The sequence below is a fragment of the Pristiophorus japonicus genome, chromosome 9, assembly GCF_044704955.1.
Source record: "Pristiophorus japonicus isolate sPriJap1 chromosome 9, sPriJap1.hap1, whole genome shotgun sequence".
Lineage (NCBI taxonomy): Eukaryota > Metazoa > Chordata > Chondrichthyes > Pristiophoridae > Pristiophorus > Pristiophorus japonicus.
Window position 1 is genome coordinate 22,481,941 of NC_091985.1, and position 16,864 is coordinate 22,498,804.

The following is a 16,864-nucleotide window of genomic DNA, read 5'->3' on the forward strand; positions in this document are numbered from 1 at the left end:
GACTCCCTCCCTCAGATTTTTTCCCCCACACGGACTCCCTCCCTCACAGACTCCCTCCCTCACGGACACACTCGCCCGTTAAACGACCGTTAGTCATTGTCTTGTTCGAAACCCAGCCGCGTGCTGTCGCGTGGGCGGGAAGGTGGCGGCAATCCGTGACGTATTGGCTGCTGCGCGAGCCATTCATTGATGCATTTGCTTTTATCTTTTTTTCGCGCAATATTTATTGTGCGGGGGAAATGATAAACCCGGCCTAATGGTCGCGTGCTTGGTTAGCGAACCAACTCCGTGTCTCCCCTGTCACGTAACTAGTTTGCTCCGCAGCTCGCCCCGCCCCCGATCACGTGCCCAGCGCTCGCTCGGCGCTCGCTCGCTCGCGCAGGGTCACGTGGCCAGCTTCTTGGCATCCCGCCCCTGCCGGTCAATCAAAGCGGCACGGGCTGGGATGGAACGTTGGGAGAATGCTGGCGTCTAATGGAAAGGCTGCGCGTGCGCGTTGTAACCATTGCTTGCAGGAGCGCGCGGACCGAGGCTGTAAATTCCGCCGGTAAGCTCATCGCAATGGGCGAAAGGCTGCCCACTCACTCGTCCGTCACAAGACCGTGTCACACTCATTGCTGCAATAAAAACGTTGCAAACACTCAGCAGGTCGGCGTGCATCTGCGGAAGAACAGAGAAGCCGGTTAGGGTACGGGCCCTTCCTCAGCCAGTGAAGTCTTGTCTATATTCTCCACAGATGCTGCCGGACGCACGGAGTGTTTCTAGTTTCAGATTTCCAGCATTTACAGTAGTTTGCTTTTGGTTCACTGTATTTGCTGCACCCGCCAGGATTGAGTTCCTCGTACCATCTGGTCTCGATATACACGTTGTTGGCCTGGATTACTTTGTAGTAGTCGCATTTGACAATGTGCCAGTTATAATGCAGGTTTAGAATTCCACAAGTTGCCAGTCTGCAGCTTCTATCTCCATTAAAAACATAGTGTAAGATGTGGACTTCCTGTGCACGAACTTCTTACGATTTTTGGTAGTAGGGTTGTGCCAACATTGTAAATTTCTGTCAACACTCCATTTCATTTTATGGCAATGGACAAAGTGTAGTTGCAGGCTCTTGCCAGCAGCTGGCACCGTGGAGCGAGTTTGTTGGAATTCCAGTGAATTTGCTGGAATTCTTTGAGGATGTAACGAACAGGGTGGATAAAGGGGAACCAGTGGATGTGGTGTATTTGGACTTCTAGAAGGCATTTGACAAGGTGCCACACAAAAGGTTACTGCACAAGATAAATGTTCACGGGGTTGGGGGCAATATTTTAGCATGGATCGAGGATTGGCTAACTAACAAAACAGAGAGTCGGGATAAATGGTTCATTCTCTGGTTGGCAATCAGTAATGAGTGGGGTGCTGCAGGGATCAGTGCTGGGACCCCAACTATTTACAATCTATATTAACTACTTGTAAGAAGGAACTGAGTGTAACGTAGCCAAGTTTGCTGACGATACAAAGATGGGAGGAAGGGCAATGTGTGAAGAGGACATAGAGGCTGAAGGAGGACATAGACAGGCTAAGTGAGTGGGCAAGAATTTGGCAGATGGAGTATAATGTTGGAAAGTGTGAGGTCATGCACTTTGGCAGAAAAAAAATCAAAGAGCAAGTTATTATTTAAATGGAGAAAGATTGCAAAGTGCTGTAGTACAGCGGGACCTGGGGGTACTTGTGCATGAAACACAAAAGGATAGTATGCAGGTACAGCAAGTGATCAGGAAGGCCAATGGAATTGTGGCCTTTATTGCAAAGGGGATGGAGTATAAAAGCAGGGAAGTCTTGTTACAGCTGTACAGGATATTGGTGAGGCTACACCTGGAATACTGTGTGCAGTTTTGGTTTCCATATTTACGAAAGGATATATTTGCTTTCGAGGCAGTTCAGAGAAGATTCACAAGGTTGATCCTGGGGATGAGGAGGTTGACTTATGAGGAAAGGTTGAGTAGATTGGACCACTACTCATTGGAATTCAGAAGAATGAGCGGTGATCTTATCGAAACATATAAGATCATGAGAGGGCTTGACAAGGTGGATGCAGAGAGGATGTTTCCACTGGTGGGGGAGATTAGAACTAAAGGGCATGATTATAGAATAAGGGGCCGCCCATTTAAAACTGAGATGAGGAGAAATCAGACGGTTGTGAATCTGTGGAATTCGCTGCCTCAGAGAGCTGTGGAAGCTGGAACATTAAATAAATTTAAGACAGAAATAGACAGTTTCTTAAACGATAAGGGGTTATGGGGAGCGGGTGGGGAAGTGGAGCTGAGTCAATGATCAGATCAGCCATGATCTTATTGAATGGTGTAGCAGGCTTGAGGGGCCTTATGGCCTACTGCTCCTATTTCTTATGTTATCATGTGAGGACTTGCATTTATACCGTGCCTTTCAGGATCACCGGACGTCACAAAGCGCTTTACAGCCAATGAAGTACTTTTGGAGTGTAGTCAGTGTTGTAATGTGGGAAACACGGACGCCAATTTGCGCACAGCAAGCTCTCGCAAACTGCAATGTGATAATGACCAGATCATCTGTTTTTGTTATGTTGATTTGAGGGATAAATGTTGGACACTGGGGATAACTCCCCTGCTCTTCAAAGTAGTGCCACGGGGATCTTTTACGTCCACCTGAGAGCAGATGAAGCCTCGATTTAACGTCTCATCCAAAAGATGGCACCTCCGACTGGAGTGTCAGACTAGATTTGTGTGCTCATGTCCCTGGAGTGGGACTTGAACCCACAACCTTCTGAAAACTTGTATTCAATGCTGCAGGCAACTTGCAGATAATATATACTTGTGCATGCGAATTGATTGAAAAATAATTGGTGACTCTGCAGCATCCACTGAAGCAACATAAGAAATAGGAGCTGGAGTAGGCCATTTGACCCTTCGAGCCTGCTCCGCCATTCAATAAGATCATGGCTGCTGGAGCTATCCCCATATCCCTTAATTCCCCAAAATCTATTGACCTCTGTCTTGAATATACTTAAAGACTGAGCCTCTATAGCCCTCTGGGGTAGAGAATTCTAAAGATTCGCAACCCCTCTGAATGAAGAAATTTCTCCTCATCTCAGTGCTAAATGGCCGACCGCTTATTCTGAGACTGTGACCCTGTGTTCTAGATTCCCCAGCCAGGGGAAACATTTTCTCAATATTAACCCTGTCAAGCCCTTTAGAATGTTATGTTTCAATGAGATCACCTCTCATTCATCTAAACTCTAGGGAATATAGGCCTAGTCTACTCAATCTCTCTGCATAGGGCAATCTCCTCATCCCAGTCACTAGTATGGGATAATGATCCATATTGAACCATGTTAACTGTTTGTCTGCCATTAGGTGCGTTTTGTGCAAATCTAAAGAGGAAAAAAAGGCATTCACCTAAGGGCCCGGTGAGCAAATTTACTGTGCTGCTGGTGGTGATGACCCAGACTTAATGTGAAAGGTCTCACATTTAATTTCCGATCATTAATTTCCGATCTATATGATTTAGCTTGTGACCCAAGACTAGGGGGAACATCCTGTTCCCTTTCCATTAATGGGCTAGCTGGAAGTGCATATGTGTGGCTGTCAGTTGAAGATGGACTTCAGTTCAGCCATGGTAACACCTGCTCCCTCCCCACAAGTCAAACAGGCTGCTGACTCCAGAGGAATGGCCATTTGGATCAAGTACCAGAGAGGGGTTGTTGAAACTGCACAAGCCTGAATCAGTACCTCCAGGAGAAAAGAGAAAAATAAGTGTTGGATTTGACCCTGTGCACAGAAGCCTGCTGCCTGCCAGCCACACCTTGATGCTGGTCATGGATACTTTTTATTTATTCATTCCTGGGATGTGGGCGTTGTTGCCGAGGCCAGCATTTATTGTCCATCCCTAGTTGCTCTGAGGTGGTGGTGAGCTTTCTTGAACTGCTGTAGTTGCAGTTTGATACAACTGAGTAACTTGCTAGGCTAATTCAGTATCGCATAGAATTTACAGCACAGAAACAGGACATTCGGCTCAATGTTCCCTTTAAGCCGCGCAGTGCTCTCATGCAGCTGGTGAGCCAGCTTTTAAATGGGGGGAAAAACCGTGGTACTGGGCTGTGTCGCCTGTTAAAGGGGCCGCAGGGCCACAAAATAATGTTGACAAAGACCTGTTGGGCAAATGGCCTGTACAGCACAGAAAAGTCTAGAAGAACAAAAAATGGAGTAATAACCCTTTCAAGAAAGAAATCAATGTGAATTAATCTATTTTTTTTTTCGGATCATAGGCATTTTAATTTGGCTTTAAATGGCAACACTTGAGCCAATAAATACCTGCCTTTCTGTACAAGTACATCATATGGTCTGCAGCCTTGGACTGGAAAAGGTGGATAGCGCAGACCTTGAGCGCATTGTGACTGTATCTGGGCAAGTCTGCTGGGAGGCCATTACGCCTTACCTACGCACTTTGGACACAGGTAGCGACTTTTGTGTTTTACAATTGATTTGAATAATTATTTCGTAACAGTGCATTATACAGTCAGGTGGGGAAAGGTGTGACAATGCTATCCTAACTCTTGTTGCAGAAGACCAAGGTCTGAACTATGTAGAAAGTGTGAGGCTGTTGGGACCCGTTTGTAAATCTGTCCATTCACATCTACTGTCGCTCAGCACAAAGCAGTTCAGGGACCAATATGGACTTTGGTTTAGATGGACAGACAACACTGAGGTATGACTCAACAAATTAACTTTGTACTATTTTCAGAGAAAATTAATGTTCTCGAGTTGCCAGTTTTCTAGAGTGCTGGCAGCTCCCGTTCCCAGAGCTCCAGCCTATTTACAAGTAAGACTCTTTTTCCAGGCTTGTATCTTGCTGTTCTGACTTGTATTGTACTATTTATTCATATTAGTCTGTGGGATTTTTCCTGCCCCCCCCCCCTCCTCTTTTCACTAGATATATGTTGTCAAATGACTTCATTTGTGTAATGGGCTGTGGCTAATGATACTGCTGTAATATTAACCAGTGAATCACTTTTCCACATGGCTTATATTATGATACCCTCATCTTTATAACCTGCGAAAGGCAATTTAGGTACCTGGAGCTGAGAATGCCTTCTACAGCAATAATATATTCTGTTTTGATCTGTGCTTAATCCCTCTGCTAACGTAATCCAATATCTCATTTGCTTTTTGTTCCCAACTGAAGCTAAGCACTGGTTGGTGGTTTCATTCAGTTTATCTTTTATTATGATACCCATGTTGAAATAGGAAGATCTGTCCAACTATTGACAAAAAGAGAGGCCCTACAGCTGGTACAACGGACATTCTATTTGCAAAAAGATAATTGAGTTTCTTTTGTAAATTTGATTTAGGAACATAAGAACAGGTGTAGGGGCATTTAGTCCCTCATCATTCAGTTAGATCATAGCTGATCATTTACCCACCTTGGTTTTATATCCTTGCCGAACAAAAAATCTCCCAATCTCAGTTTTGAAATTTTCAATTGATCCTCAGCCTCAACAGTTTTTTGGGGGAGAGTGTTCCAGATTTCCACTACCCTTTGTGTGAAGACGTCACCCCTGAACAGCCTAGCTCTAATTTTAAGGTTATGCCCCCTTGTTCCGGCCTCCCCCACCAGAGAAAATATTCTCTCTCCCTCTACCCTATAGAGAGTAATTTGTGTGAAAATGTCACCGTGCAAAGCCTAACATCCAGCAATGGGGTTTCTATTCAGCTGCCCATCAATTGAGTAAATGTTTTTATATTATAATGTCTTTTATTTTATGTGTTTGACCAACTTGATGGAGTTCTTTGAAGTTAGCAAAAGATTTGTTTGCAAAATGAAAGCCCACGGGATTAAAGGGACAGTGGCAGCATGGATACAAAATTGGCTAAGGGATAGCAAACAGAGTACTAGTGAACAGTTGTTTTTCAAACCAGAGGACACAGATTTAAGGTGACTGTCAAAAGAACCAGAGGTGACATGAGGCAATATTTTTTTACGCAGCGAGTTGTTGAGATCGGGAATGCACTGTCTGAAAGAGTGGTGGAAGAAGATCCAATAGTAACTTTCAAAAGGGAATTGGATAAGTACTTGAAGGGAAAAATATATACACAGCTATGGGGAAAGAGCAGGGAGTGGGACTAATTGGATAGCTCCACCAATGAGCCGAATGGCCTCGTTCTCTGTGTATCATTTTATGTTTGTCTGTAGCATGAGTAGTTCTTTCTGCACATGTATCGTACCCTTGCTATTTCACATGTACTGCTTCCAAATGTCAAACAGCTACAATTAAAATAATAGCCCAACAAAACCTGTGTTTCTGCTTGGTTTTAGTTGTTTGTTGAAGTGTTTGAAGCCATCAGGAGTTCACAACACACGGCCACAGCTCTCAGTCTGATGAAATTAACAGCCTGTCTAGAACGGGCTTTAGGCGATGTAAGTATAATAATAATAATTTGCAAACTGTTTCTTTAGCTGTTTTTCTGTGCTGCTCACATTGAGGAATGACAGCACTTTCATTTTTACCAGCCATGTAAAAGAAGAAAGATGAGAGAGAGGCATTAGGCCTCTCGATGCACATCCTATCTATTAGCCAATGTAATCCCATGCAGCGCTAGTCATGCTAACTGTCTGGGGAAGCAAAAACACGAGAGACAAAAACATGGTCAGTCCCAGGAAATACTTTGGGAATTTTTTTCAACAAGACAATAAAGCAATCTATAAGAGGCCATGATTATCCATGTTATATCACTAGATATACTGAAGCTAACTCATCCCTCCCCATATATGCTCAACTTTCCTTAAGTAACATAAGACTGCACAGAAGTGGGAACTACCATCTCAATCCATTGCGGCAGTTCCAAAGATCAAACTTTTCTTCCACTAATTTATCTCGAATACCCTGCGCTTTAATAGTGCACTCTGTTAAAACATTTATCTTTACCTACGTTTTCTCTTCCACATGTTTATCACCTTTGTGTAGAAGTTATATCTTCACCTATTCTCATGTAAGTTTGAATCCATGTCCCCAAGTTTGTGCTAATAGTGAACATTATTCTAGAATCCAATTTATCTATTCCTTTGAAGATTTTAAATATCTCAAGAAGGTCAACTCTTAAGATGGTTGTTTTTCCAATGCAAACATCCTTAATCTCCTTGCCCAATCCCACATATCAACTTAGTCGATCTTGTTTATACTCTCTCTAGTGGTACGGTGCTCCGAGCTGTCGATGGTGCTCAAGATAGGGATGGAGAAGCAATTTCTACAAGATAACTAATATCTTTCTTTCAGTTTCAGAAGGCATAATTTCTAATTATTATGTAACACTCTTCATGCACAATGCACAGTGTCAGCTGTGGCTCAGTGGGCTGCACACTCGCCTCTGAGTCAGAAGGTTGTGGGTTCAAGTCCCACTCCAGGGACTTGAGCACAAAACAAAAATCTAGGCTGACCGTCTCAGTGCAGTGCTGAGGCAGTGCTGCACTGTCGGACGTGCCGTCTTTCGGATGAGACATTAAACCGAGGCCCGGACTGCGCTCTCAAGTGCATGTAAAAGATCCCATGGCACTATTTCGAAGAAGAGCAAGGGATTTATCCTGGGTGTCCTGGCCAATATTTATCCCTCAATAAACATAACAAAAAAAACTGGTCATTATTACATTGCAGCTTGCTGTGCACAAATTGGCTGCCGCGTTGCCTACATTACAACAGTGACTACACCTCAAAAGTGCTTCATTGGCTGAAAAGTGCTTTGGGATGTCTGGTGGTCGTAAAAGGCGCTATGTAAATCCAAGTCTTTCTTTTCACAAGACATGCAACCTGTCAGATGAAAATTTGAAAAAAAACAGATTTCTTCTCACTCAAGCCCTCCCCCTCCCCTCCACAAAAGGCAAAGAATAATGCAGTAAGTGATGAGGAAATGTTTTTTTTTAAGTGACTGGGGAATAATACATTTGTCAATTCCTCCTGTTTGTAATGGTCACAAAACAGTTTGATTCCCTACAACAACAACTTGCATTTATAGAGCACATTTAACGTAGTAAAGCGTCCCAAGGCGCTTTGCAGGAGCGTTATCAAACACAATTTGAGCCACATAAGGAGATACTGGGACAGATTGGTCAAGGAGGTAGGTTTTAAGGAGTGTCTAAGGAGGAGAGAGAGAGGTTTAGGAAGGGAATTCCAGAATTTAGGGCCTAGGCAGCCAAAGCACGGCCAATGGTGGAACGATTAAAATAAGGGGAGTGCCTCCTCCAGAAATTCCTCCTCGGTAAGCGTTTGGTCCAAAAATTCCGCTTTGCACTCCTTCCATTTATGATTCGCAAGTGTCCGTATTCCCTGTACCCAGCATAAGTGTCAACATTGTGCAAAGTCATGACAAGAATCGTTTGGACTCCCAGGCCTTAAGGTAGCAGTGTGAGAGAGAGTTGAAGAATTGAGGAGTCTTAACTTGTGACACAATATTGCTTGGAATCAGAGTTTTAAGGCTGAAGAAACTCAGCATGGCCATCTGCCACTTGGGTCAACACAACTTAAAGATCAAGCAATTTAACTACAGATAAAATCCAGATAAGTGTGTATTCTAATCGTTGATGTTGATTTTCTTGTACATTAGGTATTCCTCATCATTGACAAAGACTGCCCTTTTCTCCTGAGAGACCTGCTGGCCTCACAAGAGCTGGCGACAGTGTTTGGACAGAGCGTGGTAAGAATTTGTTTCCTTTTAGCTTTTATTTTATTGCTGTTGCAGCTGTTGCATATTGGTTAATGTATTAAGGGCGGAATGTTTCTGTTATTTTTTACAGGACACTTGCCAATATTTTGTCTTGTCTCCTGTATTACATTTGTCTAAACAATGCCCCCATGATTCTGGTGCTCTGTGTGATGTGTGCATTCGGTCACATTATTGGAAATTAATTCCGTATGTGTTGTTGCTCAAATGCAGATGAACGTCCTGCGAGTGTTCTTGGGGTCACCACGAAGCTTAAATCTTCGCAACATCTTGTGGCATGGATTTGCAGCTCCTTCAGAAATCCCTCCAATGTAAGCGTTTGGTTTCAAAAGTCAGCTTCAGTCTCCTTCCATTTATGATTTGCGGTGTCCGTTATTAAAAATGCAAAACAGACATTACAACAATTCGCATTTATACAGCACCTATGCTGTAAGAAAACTGAGTTTCCCATACTCCCATAGGTGCATGGCAAACAAATGGCTAACTGGAATGCATGATGGTTGAGGAGAGTTGACTGAAAGGTGGAGGTTAGAGCTGTAGTTCCTAAGAGCAGGTCTGAGGCTTTGAAGGCTCGGCACTAATGAAGAGGTGAAAGGAAGGAGGGATGCACAGAAGGCTAGTATTGGAGGAATGGAGTGTGTCAGGAGGGGACAAAGGGCTGGAGCAAATTACAGAAATGGAGCCTGGATGAGGTCATGATGCAAGTTATAAATGAGGACAAGGATTTTAAATATGATCCATTGGTGAGGTTGGGGGCTAGTGCGGTTAACAAGGAACAACTGAAAACGACTGCATTGTAATGGAAAGCTTTGCAGTGTTAAGGACCATGATGCTTTCCAGATGTGTATAACAAAGAATTTTGGTTTAAACCAAATGAAGCACTGAGAAAAGAAAAGGGGGAAATTCTCAAACTGGTTCTTGTGAACTAAACACTAGGAAAAAAGAAAAACAACTACCGATGTAGACAAAAACATAGGACTTTCAAATAAAACTTTGAATTCTCTTACTGTTATTTTGTTTGGTTCTGCATTGACAGCAACAGTTTTAAAACCCTTAATAGTGATTTTGCTCTTTTTTTTTTAAAAAGTTGAAAATGGCCCCGACATGGCCAAAAATAAATAGTGAAAATGTGGGGAGGGTGTGTCAGAGAACGAGAAACCGGAAAACTATATAAAACCAGTTTCAACAACTTGCATTTATATAGCTTCTTTAACGTAGTAAAACGTCCCAACATGCTTCGGTGACTTGAATGCTGATCCGGGTGTGTGAAGTATGTTCTAGTCAAGGATCAAACACTCCTGGCCCAGGTTAGTACATAGATGATCAATTTAACTTGTTAATATTTGTCCCAGTGAGAATTGGGATGTGATTGAAAACTACACTTAAAAGAACTTCATCCCATGAAAATGAAGGTTGGCTTTTGAAAAATTAACATTTTACTAAATCTCTCGGTTAATGTCACTACACTTTCCGATAGTAATTCATTGAGTGGAAATTGTTGGATGTTTTGATGTGATAAGGTGCTATCTAAAGACAAGTAACTAGCAGATCTTTTGTGGTGTTGCTCAGAGAATCAGGATGCAGTAAAGTGTGATGCTTACAGTGAGTGCTTGCTATATACATAACTTTTAATACATTATATAAATAGTGCTGATGACATTTGGAAACTTCAGTATTGAACTCAGTGACCTTGAGCATTACTGTAATGCAAAAATAGAAAGAAAGACTTCCATTTATATAGTGCCTTTCACGACCTCAGGAAGTTCCAAAGTGCTTTCATCATTATCATAGGCAGTCCCTCGGAATCGAGGAAGATTTGCTTCCACTCTAAATGGTTTAATGGTGAGCACTCTGGACTCTGAATCCAGCGATTCGAGTTCTTCTATGTTTCTATAGCAGGAATGGGGTACTGAAGTTGCATGTTCAGCCATGAACTCATTGAATGGCGGTGCAGGCTCGAAGGGCCGAATGGCCTACTCCACCTATTTTCTATGTTTCTAAAAATGAGTTCTCACATGACTGTACAGTCCAATACTTTACAGTGCTTTACAGCCAGTTAAATGGTTTTGAGGTAATGTCTCAGATCAATGACCTTTCATCAGAACTGGAGAAAGTTAGAGATGTAACCAATGTCCCTGTGAGCTACGCTTTGTTCTGCCTGGCCTGTTTCATTTACTGCGCGGCCCCATTAAATTTCTGCGTCTGCGTGGTATTTACACTCGAAAAGCCAGTGAGCGGCCTATGCGGGACCTTTTCCACTACTGCATGGCAACTTAGAGGGAACATTGGATGGAACCGATTTTAAGCAGGTACAGATGCAGGGAAAGGGGGGGGGGGGGAAGAGAGTGGGGAGAGGAAGGAAATAACAAAAGGGAAGGTCTGTGATAAGGTGCAAGGCAGAAGAGATTAAATGACAAAAGGGATGATGGTAATGGGACAAGTAAAGAAACAAAAGATGGGTCCAGAGGAGGAGTAAATGGAATAATCATCAACAACTGCTGTCCGAAAAAATGGGGGCAGAGGTTATGATCGGAAATTGTTGAACTGAATGTCGAGTCAGGAAAACTGTAACGTCCCGAGTTGAAAGATGAGTTGATGTTCCTTGAGCTTAGGCTGAGCTTCGTTGGATGCTGGTGAAACCACTCTATTCCCAGCATTTTCAGTTTTCACTGTTACAGCTTTTTATTGAAGCACCTTTTTCATTTATTTTTAAAAAGCCTGTCAGTTTCATCGTTATTTAATTGTCTCTAGGTACACCTCCATGCTGCTGTTGCTAACAGCTGGATTAGGGCAGATATTGAAGGGTGCCGTGCCTCACAGAACATCCACGCTCCTCCATCGACCTTATTTCAAATTGACACAGCTGGAGGAACTTGCCGTCTTCCCAGGTGAGCTGAAATGAAGCTAGAAATTAATTCTGATGAGGGAGGGTAAAAAAACTGGCAAGGATTGTTGTTCCTGATCACCATCCAGTGATTGCACATGTGAAGAGTCTTCTCTTGGGTGGCCCCTCGTGTCGAGGATGACTTGCATCCATGCCGAAAAAAGATGAGTTCACAGGTGTTTCAATGAAGGACCTAATATTCCAGATCCTGAACTATATGTTGAAGGGTGGAAGATGCCTGTGTGTGGATTTTTTTGCACACGAGCCACCACACCGGCTTGACAGAGCTAGATCTTGGTCCGGTGGCAAGGGTTAACCAAGACGATTGGAGACCAGCTCTGCTACACGGACCTAGTGCACATACACATTGCAGTGTGGGCTGGCCTGTGCTGCCCCTGGGCCTTCGCCTCGCCTGGGCCCCGAAATGCAATTGTAAGAAAGGACATTAGCTTGGATGGTGTAGAATCGGTATAGGTGGAGCTACGGAATACCAAGGGGCAGAAAACGCTAGTGGGAGTTGTTTACAGACCTCCAAACAGTAGTAGTGATGTTGATGTTGGCATCAAACAGGAAATTTAGGGGTGCATGCAATAAAGGTGCAGCAGTTATCATGGGTGACTTTAATATGCACATAGATTGGGCTAACCAAACTGGAAACAATACGGTGGAGGAGGATTTCCTGGAGTGCATAAGGGATGGTTTTCTAGACCAATATGTCGAGGAACCAACTAGGGGGGAGGCCATCTTAGACTGGGTGTTGTGTGATGAGAGAGGATTAATTAGCAGTCTCGTTGTGCGAGGCCCCTTGGGGAAGAGTGACCATAATATGGTGGAATTCTACATTAGGATGGAGAATGAAACAGTTAATTCAGAGACCATGGTCCAGAACTTAAAGAAGGATAACTTTGAAGGTATGAGGCGTGAATTGGCTAGGATAGATTGGCGAATGATGCTTAAGGAGTTGACAGTGGATGGGCAATGGCAGACATTTAGAGACCGCATGGATGAACTACAACAATTGTACATCCCTGTCTGGCGTAAAAATAAAAAAGGGAAGGTGGCTCAACCGTGGCTATCAAGGGAAATCAGGGATAGTATTAAAGCCAAGGAAGTGGCATACAAATTGGCCAGAAATAGCAGCGAATCCAGGGACTGGGAGAAATTTAGAACTCAGCAGAGGAGGACAAAGGGTTTGATTAGGGCAGGGAAAATAGAGTACGAGAGAAAGCTTGCAGGGAACATTAAAATGGACTGCAAAAGCTTCTATAGATATGTAAAGAGAAAAAGGTTAGTAAAGACAAACGTAGGTCCCCTGCAGTCAGAATCAGGGGAAGTCATAACAGGGAAGAAAGAAATGGCAGACCAATTGAACAAGTACTTTGGTTCGGTATTCACGAAGGAGGACACAAACAACCTTCTGGATATAAAAGAGGTCAGAGGGTCTAGTAAGAAGGAGCAACTGAGGGAAATCCTTATTAGCTGGGAAATTGTGTTGGGGAAATTGATGGGATTGAAGGCCGATAAATCCCCAGGGCCTGATGGTCTGCATCCCAGAGCACTTAAGGAGGTGGCCTTGGAAATAGCGGATGCATTGACAGTCATTTTCCAACATTCCATAGACCCTGGATCAGTTCCTATAGAGTGGAGGGTAGCCAATGTAACCCTACTTTTTAAAAAAGGAGGGAGAGAGAAAACAGGGAATTATAGACCGGTCAGCCTGACATCGGTAGTGGGTAAAATGATAGAATCAATTATTAAGGATGTCATAGCAGCGCATTTGGAAAGAGGTGACATGATAGGTCCAAGTCAGCATGGATTTGTAAAAGGGAAATCATGCTTGACAAATCTTCTGGAATTTTTTGAGGATGTTTCCAGTAGAGTGGACAAGGGAGAACCAGTTGATGTGGTGTATTTGGACTTTCAGAAGGCTTTTGACAAGGTCCCACACAAGAGATTAATGTGCAAAGTTAAAGCACATGGGATTGGGGATAGTGTGCTGACGTGGATTGAGAACTGGTTGGCAGACAGGAAGCAAAGAGTAGGAGTAAATGGGTACTTTTTAGAATGGCAGGCAGTGACTAGTGGGGTACCGCAAGGTTCTGTGCTGGGGCCCCAACTGTTTACACTGTACATTAATGATTTAGACGAGGGGATTAAATGTAGTATCTCCAAATTTGCAGATGACACTAAGTTGGGTGGCAATGTGAGCTGCGAGGAGGATGCTATGAGGCTGCAGAGTGACTTGGATAGGTTAGGTGAGTGGGCAAATGCATGGCAGATGAAGTATAATATGGATAAATGTGAGGTTATCCACTTTAATGGTAAAAATAGAGAGACAGACTATTATCTGAATGGTGATAGATTAGGAAAAGGGGAGGTGCAACGAGACCTGGGTGTCATGGTACATCAGTCATTGAAGGTTGGCATGCAGGTACAGCAGGCGGTTAAGAAAGCAAATGGCATGTTGGCCTTCATAGCGAGGGGATTTGAGTACAGGGGCAGGGAGGTGTTACTACAGTTGTACAGGGCCTTGGTGAGGCCACACCTGGAGTATTGTGTACAGTTTTGGTCTCCTAACTTGAGGAAGGACATTCTTGCTATTGAGGGAGTACAGCAAAGGTTCACCAGACTGATTCCCGGGATGGCGGGACTGACATATCAAGAAAGACTGGATCAACTGGGCTTGTATTCACTGGAGTTCAGACGAATGAGAGGGGATCTCATAGAAACGTTTAAAATTCTGACGGGTTTAGACAGGTTAGATGCAGGAAGAATGTTTCCAATATTGGGGAAGTCCAGAACCAGGGGTCACAGTCTAAGGATAAGGGGTAAGCCATTTAGGACCGAGATGAGGAGAAACTTCTTCACCCAGAGAGTGGTGAACCTGTGGAATTCTCTACCACAGAAAGTTGTTGAGGCCAATTCACTAAATATATTCAAAAAGGAGTTAGATGTAGTCCTTACTACTAGGGGGATCAAGGGTTATGGTGAGAAAGCAGGAATGGGGTACTGAAGTTTCATGTTCAGCCATGAACTCATTGAATGGCGGTGCAGGCTCGAAGGGCCGAATGGCCTACTCCTGCACCTATTTTCTATGTTTCCATGTTTCTATCATGCCTCTCCCGGGCCCCGATCACGTCGCTGCACGATCACTCGCCGCTCCGCCCCAACCTCACCACTCCTGCTGTACCTGTCCATGCTCCAATCAGTGACCTGGACCTTTGTGACGTCTAGTCTAGTCGCCGTCTTCACAGCAGTCACTCTCCAGCACGCGCTGTACCTTGAAGTGGTATACTCCTTTAAAGGCCCCGCCCTTGTAACTACACAACAAGTGAGTCACAAAGAACGGCTACGTCATCAGCGGGCATGGTTCTTCGGGTGTTCCTGGAGAGTTGACAGAAGAATAGCCACGTGGGGAACCCCGTTCCGGATGGTGGAGGAAAAGTGAAGAGTGGCCACTTGGTGGCAGTACCAAAGGAGTAGGCACCTGTGGTGCACCATGTCGGAGTCAACATCTTCAGGAAGGGATAGTCAGTTTCCAATTTGTTAATGCCCACTCGAGTAACCTTTGATTACTTATAGAATCTTGCAGCACAGAAGGAGCCCATTATCCCTGTGCTGGCTCTTCGACAGAGTTATCCAATTCATGCCTGTTCCTCTGCTCTTTCACCATAACTGCAAATTGTCCCTTTTCAAGTATACATCCAATTTGAAAGTCACCAAATCTTAATGTAATGTCGTGCAGGCACAGGGTGAGGAAATATCTTTTTTGTTTAAGATCATGGCATCAAACCAGGTTCATATAATGCTCATGTGCTTTTTTTATCAGATATTAATGAGGAGGCTATTGCTGTCGCAGAAGACTTTGTTGGGAAGTCTGATTTTGTAGTGAAAATCATGCTGCCTTACTGGAGAGAGGCACTTGCAGCTTATAGAAATCAGCGGTAAGATTGATACTGCTGTGTATATATTGATCTTCCGTAGCATTGCTTATTGAATTTGAGGATTGGGTCCTTTAAGAAAGTAAAGAAAAAAAGACTTGCATTTATGAGGGAGTGTTGCGCTGTCAGAGGTGCCATCTTTTGGATGAAATGATAAAACTGCCTGCCCCCTCAGGTGGACGTAAAAGATCCCATGGCACTATTTCAAAAACGAAAAGGGAAGATTTCCCCTGTGTCCTGGCCAATATTTATCCTAAAAAAACAGATGATCTGGTCATTATTGCTTGCTGTGTGTGGGAGCTTGCTGTGCGCAAATTAGTGGTTGTGTTTCCTACATTATAACTCTGACTACAGTTCAAAAAGTACTTAGTTGGCTGTAAAGCGTTTTGGGATGTCCTGAGGTTGTGAAGGGTGCTATATAAATATACGGTTGTATTTGTTTTCTTCATTAATGCATTTACAGTGGTAAACTGGAGTCAAAAGTTGCACTTGCTTGGTTCCCACTTACTACAGGTACAAGTCTGAAATCTGACAATCTCGGGACCATGCCGGTTTTCGGATTTTTCCAGATTTTGGACCTCGCTGTTGGCACTCCTCGCCGCCTGCCGATCCGCCATTCCCGCCGCTCCTCGCGCCCGCCAATTCTCGCGGCCCCCCCCGGCACTGCATTTTTTTTACCAGTTTCCTCGTCTCTCACCGCCATCTTGGCCGCCTCAAAAATGTCTGGTTTTCGGATAATTCTGGTTTTGGGACAACCAGATTTGAGACGTTGTATCTGTACTATAAATAAGACATTGATAGGGTTTCTGATTTTAGGTAAAAGCCAGATGAAGCACTGAGGAATGGAAATATGTGAAGTGTCCAATTCAGTAACCCCAATTAAAAAAAAACCTGCATGAGTAAGTTGAATGAGTAAAGGAATAGGCAGAAGTTCTTTGGCTGAATTTATATACTGAATTTCTAGCAAGGGCTGAGTTTTACTCTGTTGACTAATATTAGCAAGAAACTCGGAGTGAGTATAGAGCAGGATTCCCCACTTTTTTTTCCCCCATATTGATGAGGTTTCTGATTTTAGGTTAGAGCCAAAAAAAAAAGCCAGATGAAACACTGGGATGGAAATATGTGAAGTGTGTATGCACTGCCTTAGTTACTAATGTCAGTTTGGACAGGGGGAATACACTGCCAAAAGTTCCTTGTTGGGTTTTTAAGTTTAAACTAGTTCCTCCCTGGCGCATCACAACAGTAATCCCCTGAACAAATGATCCTCATTTCCTTTTGACAATTTTCAGTCCCGATTTTAACTTTTTAAATAA

General features: G+C 43.6%; 1 protein-coding gene across 6 annotated transcripts in view; it reads left to right on the forward strand.

Annotated features, from left to right (window-relative positions):
* Positions 1–16,864, forward strand: part of LOC139272964 (endoplasmic reticulum membrane-associated RNA degradation protein-like) — a 100,794-nt gene that overhangs the window by 652 nt on the left and 83,278 nt on the right. For 3 of the 6 annotated variants that reach the window (XM_070889148.1, XM_070889143.1, XM_070889144.1), the window contains exons 1-8: positions 459–547; positions 4,283–4,471; positions 4,580–4,722; positions 6,331–6,432; positions 8,610–8,699; positions 8,940–9,037; positions 11,478–11,614; positions 15,440–15,554. In XM_070889148.1, coding sequence (XP_070745249.1) covers positions 4,303–4,471; positions 4,580–4,722; positions 6,331–6,432; positions 8,610–8,699; positions 8,940–9,037; positions 11,478–11,614; positions 15,440–15,554 — 854 coding nt within the window. In that variant the 5' untranslated portion in view covers positions 459–547; positions 4,283–4,302. Of the gene's footprint in view, positions 1–457; positions 548–4,282; positions 4,472–4,579; positions 4,723–6,330; positions 6,433–8,609; positions 8,700–8,939; positions 9,038–11,477; positions 11,615–15,439; positions 15,555–16,864 lie in introns of those variants that run through there. The other 3 variants (XM_070889147.1, XM_070889146.1, XM_070889145.1) reach the window with 2 other exon arrangements.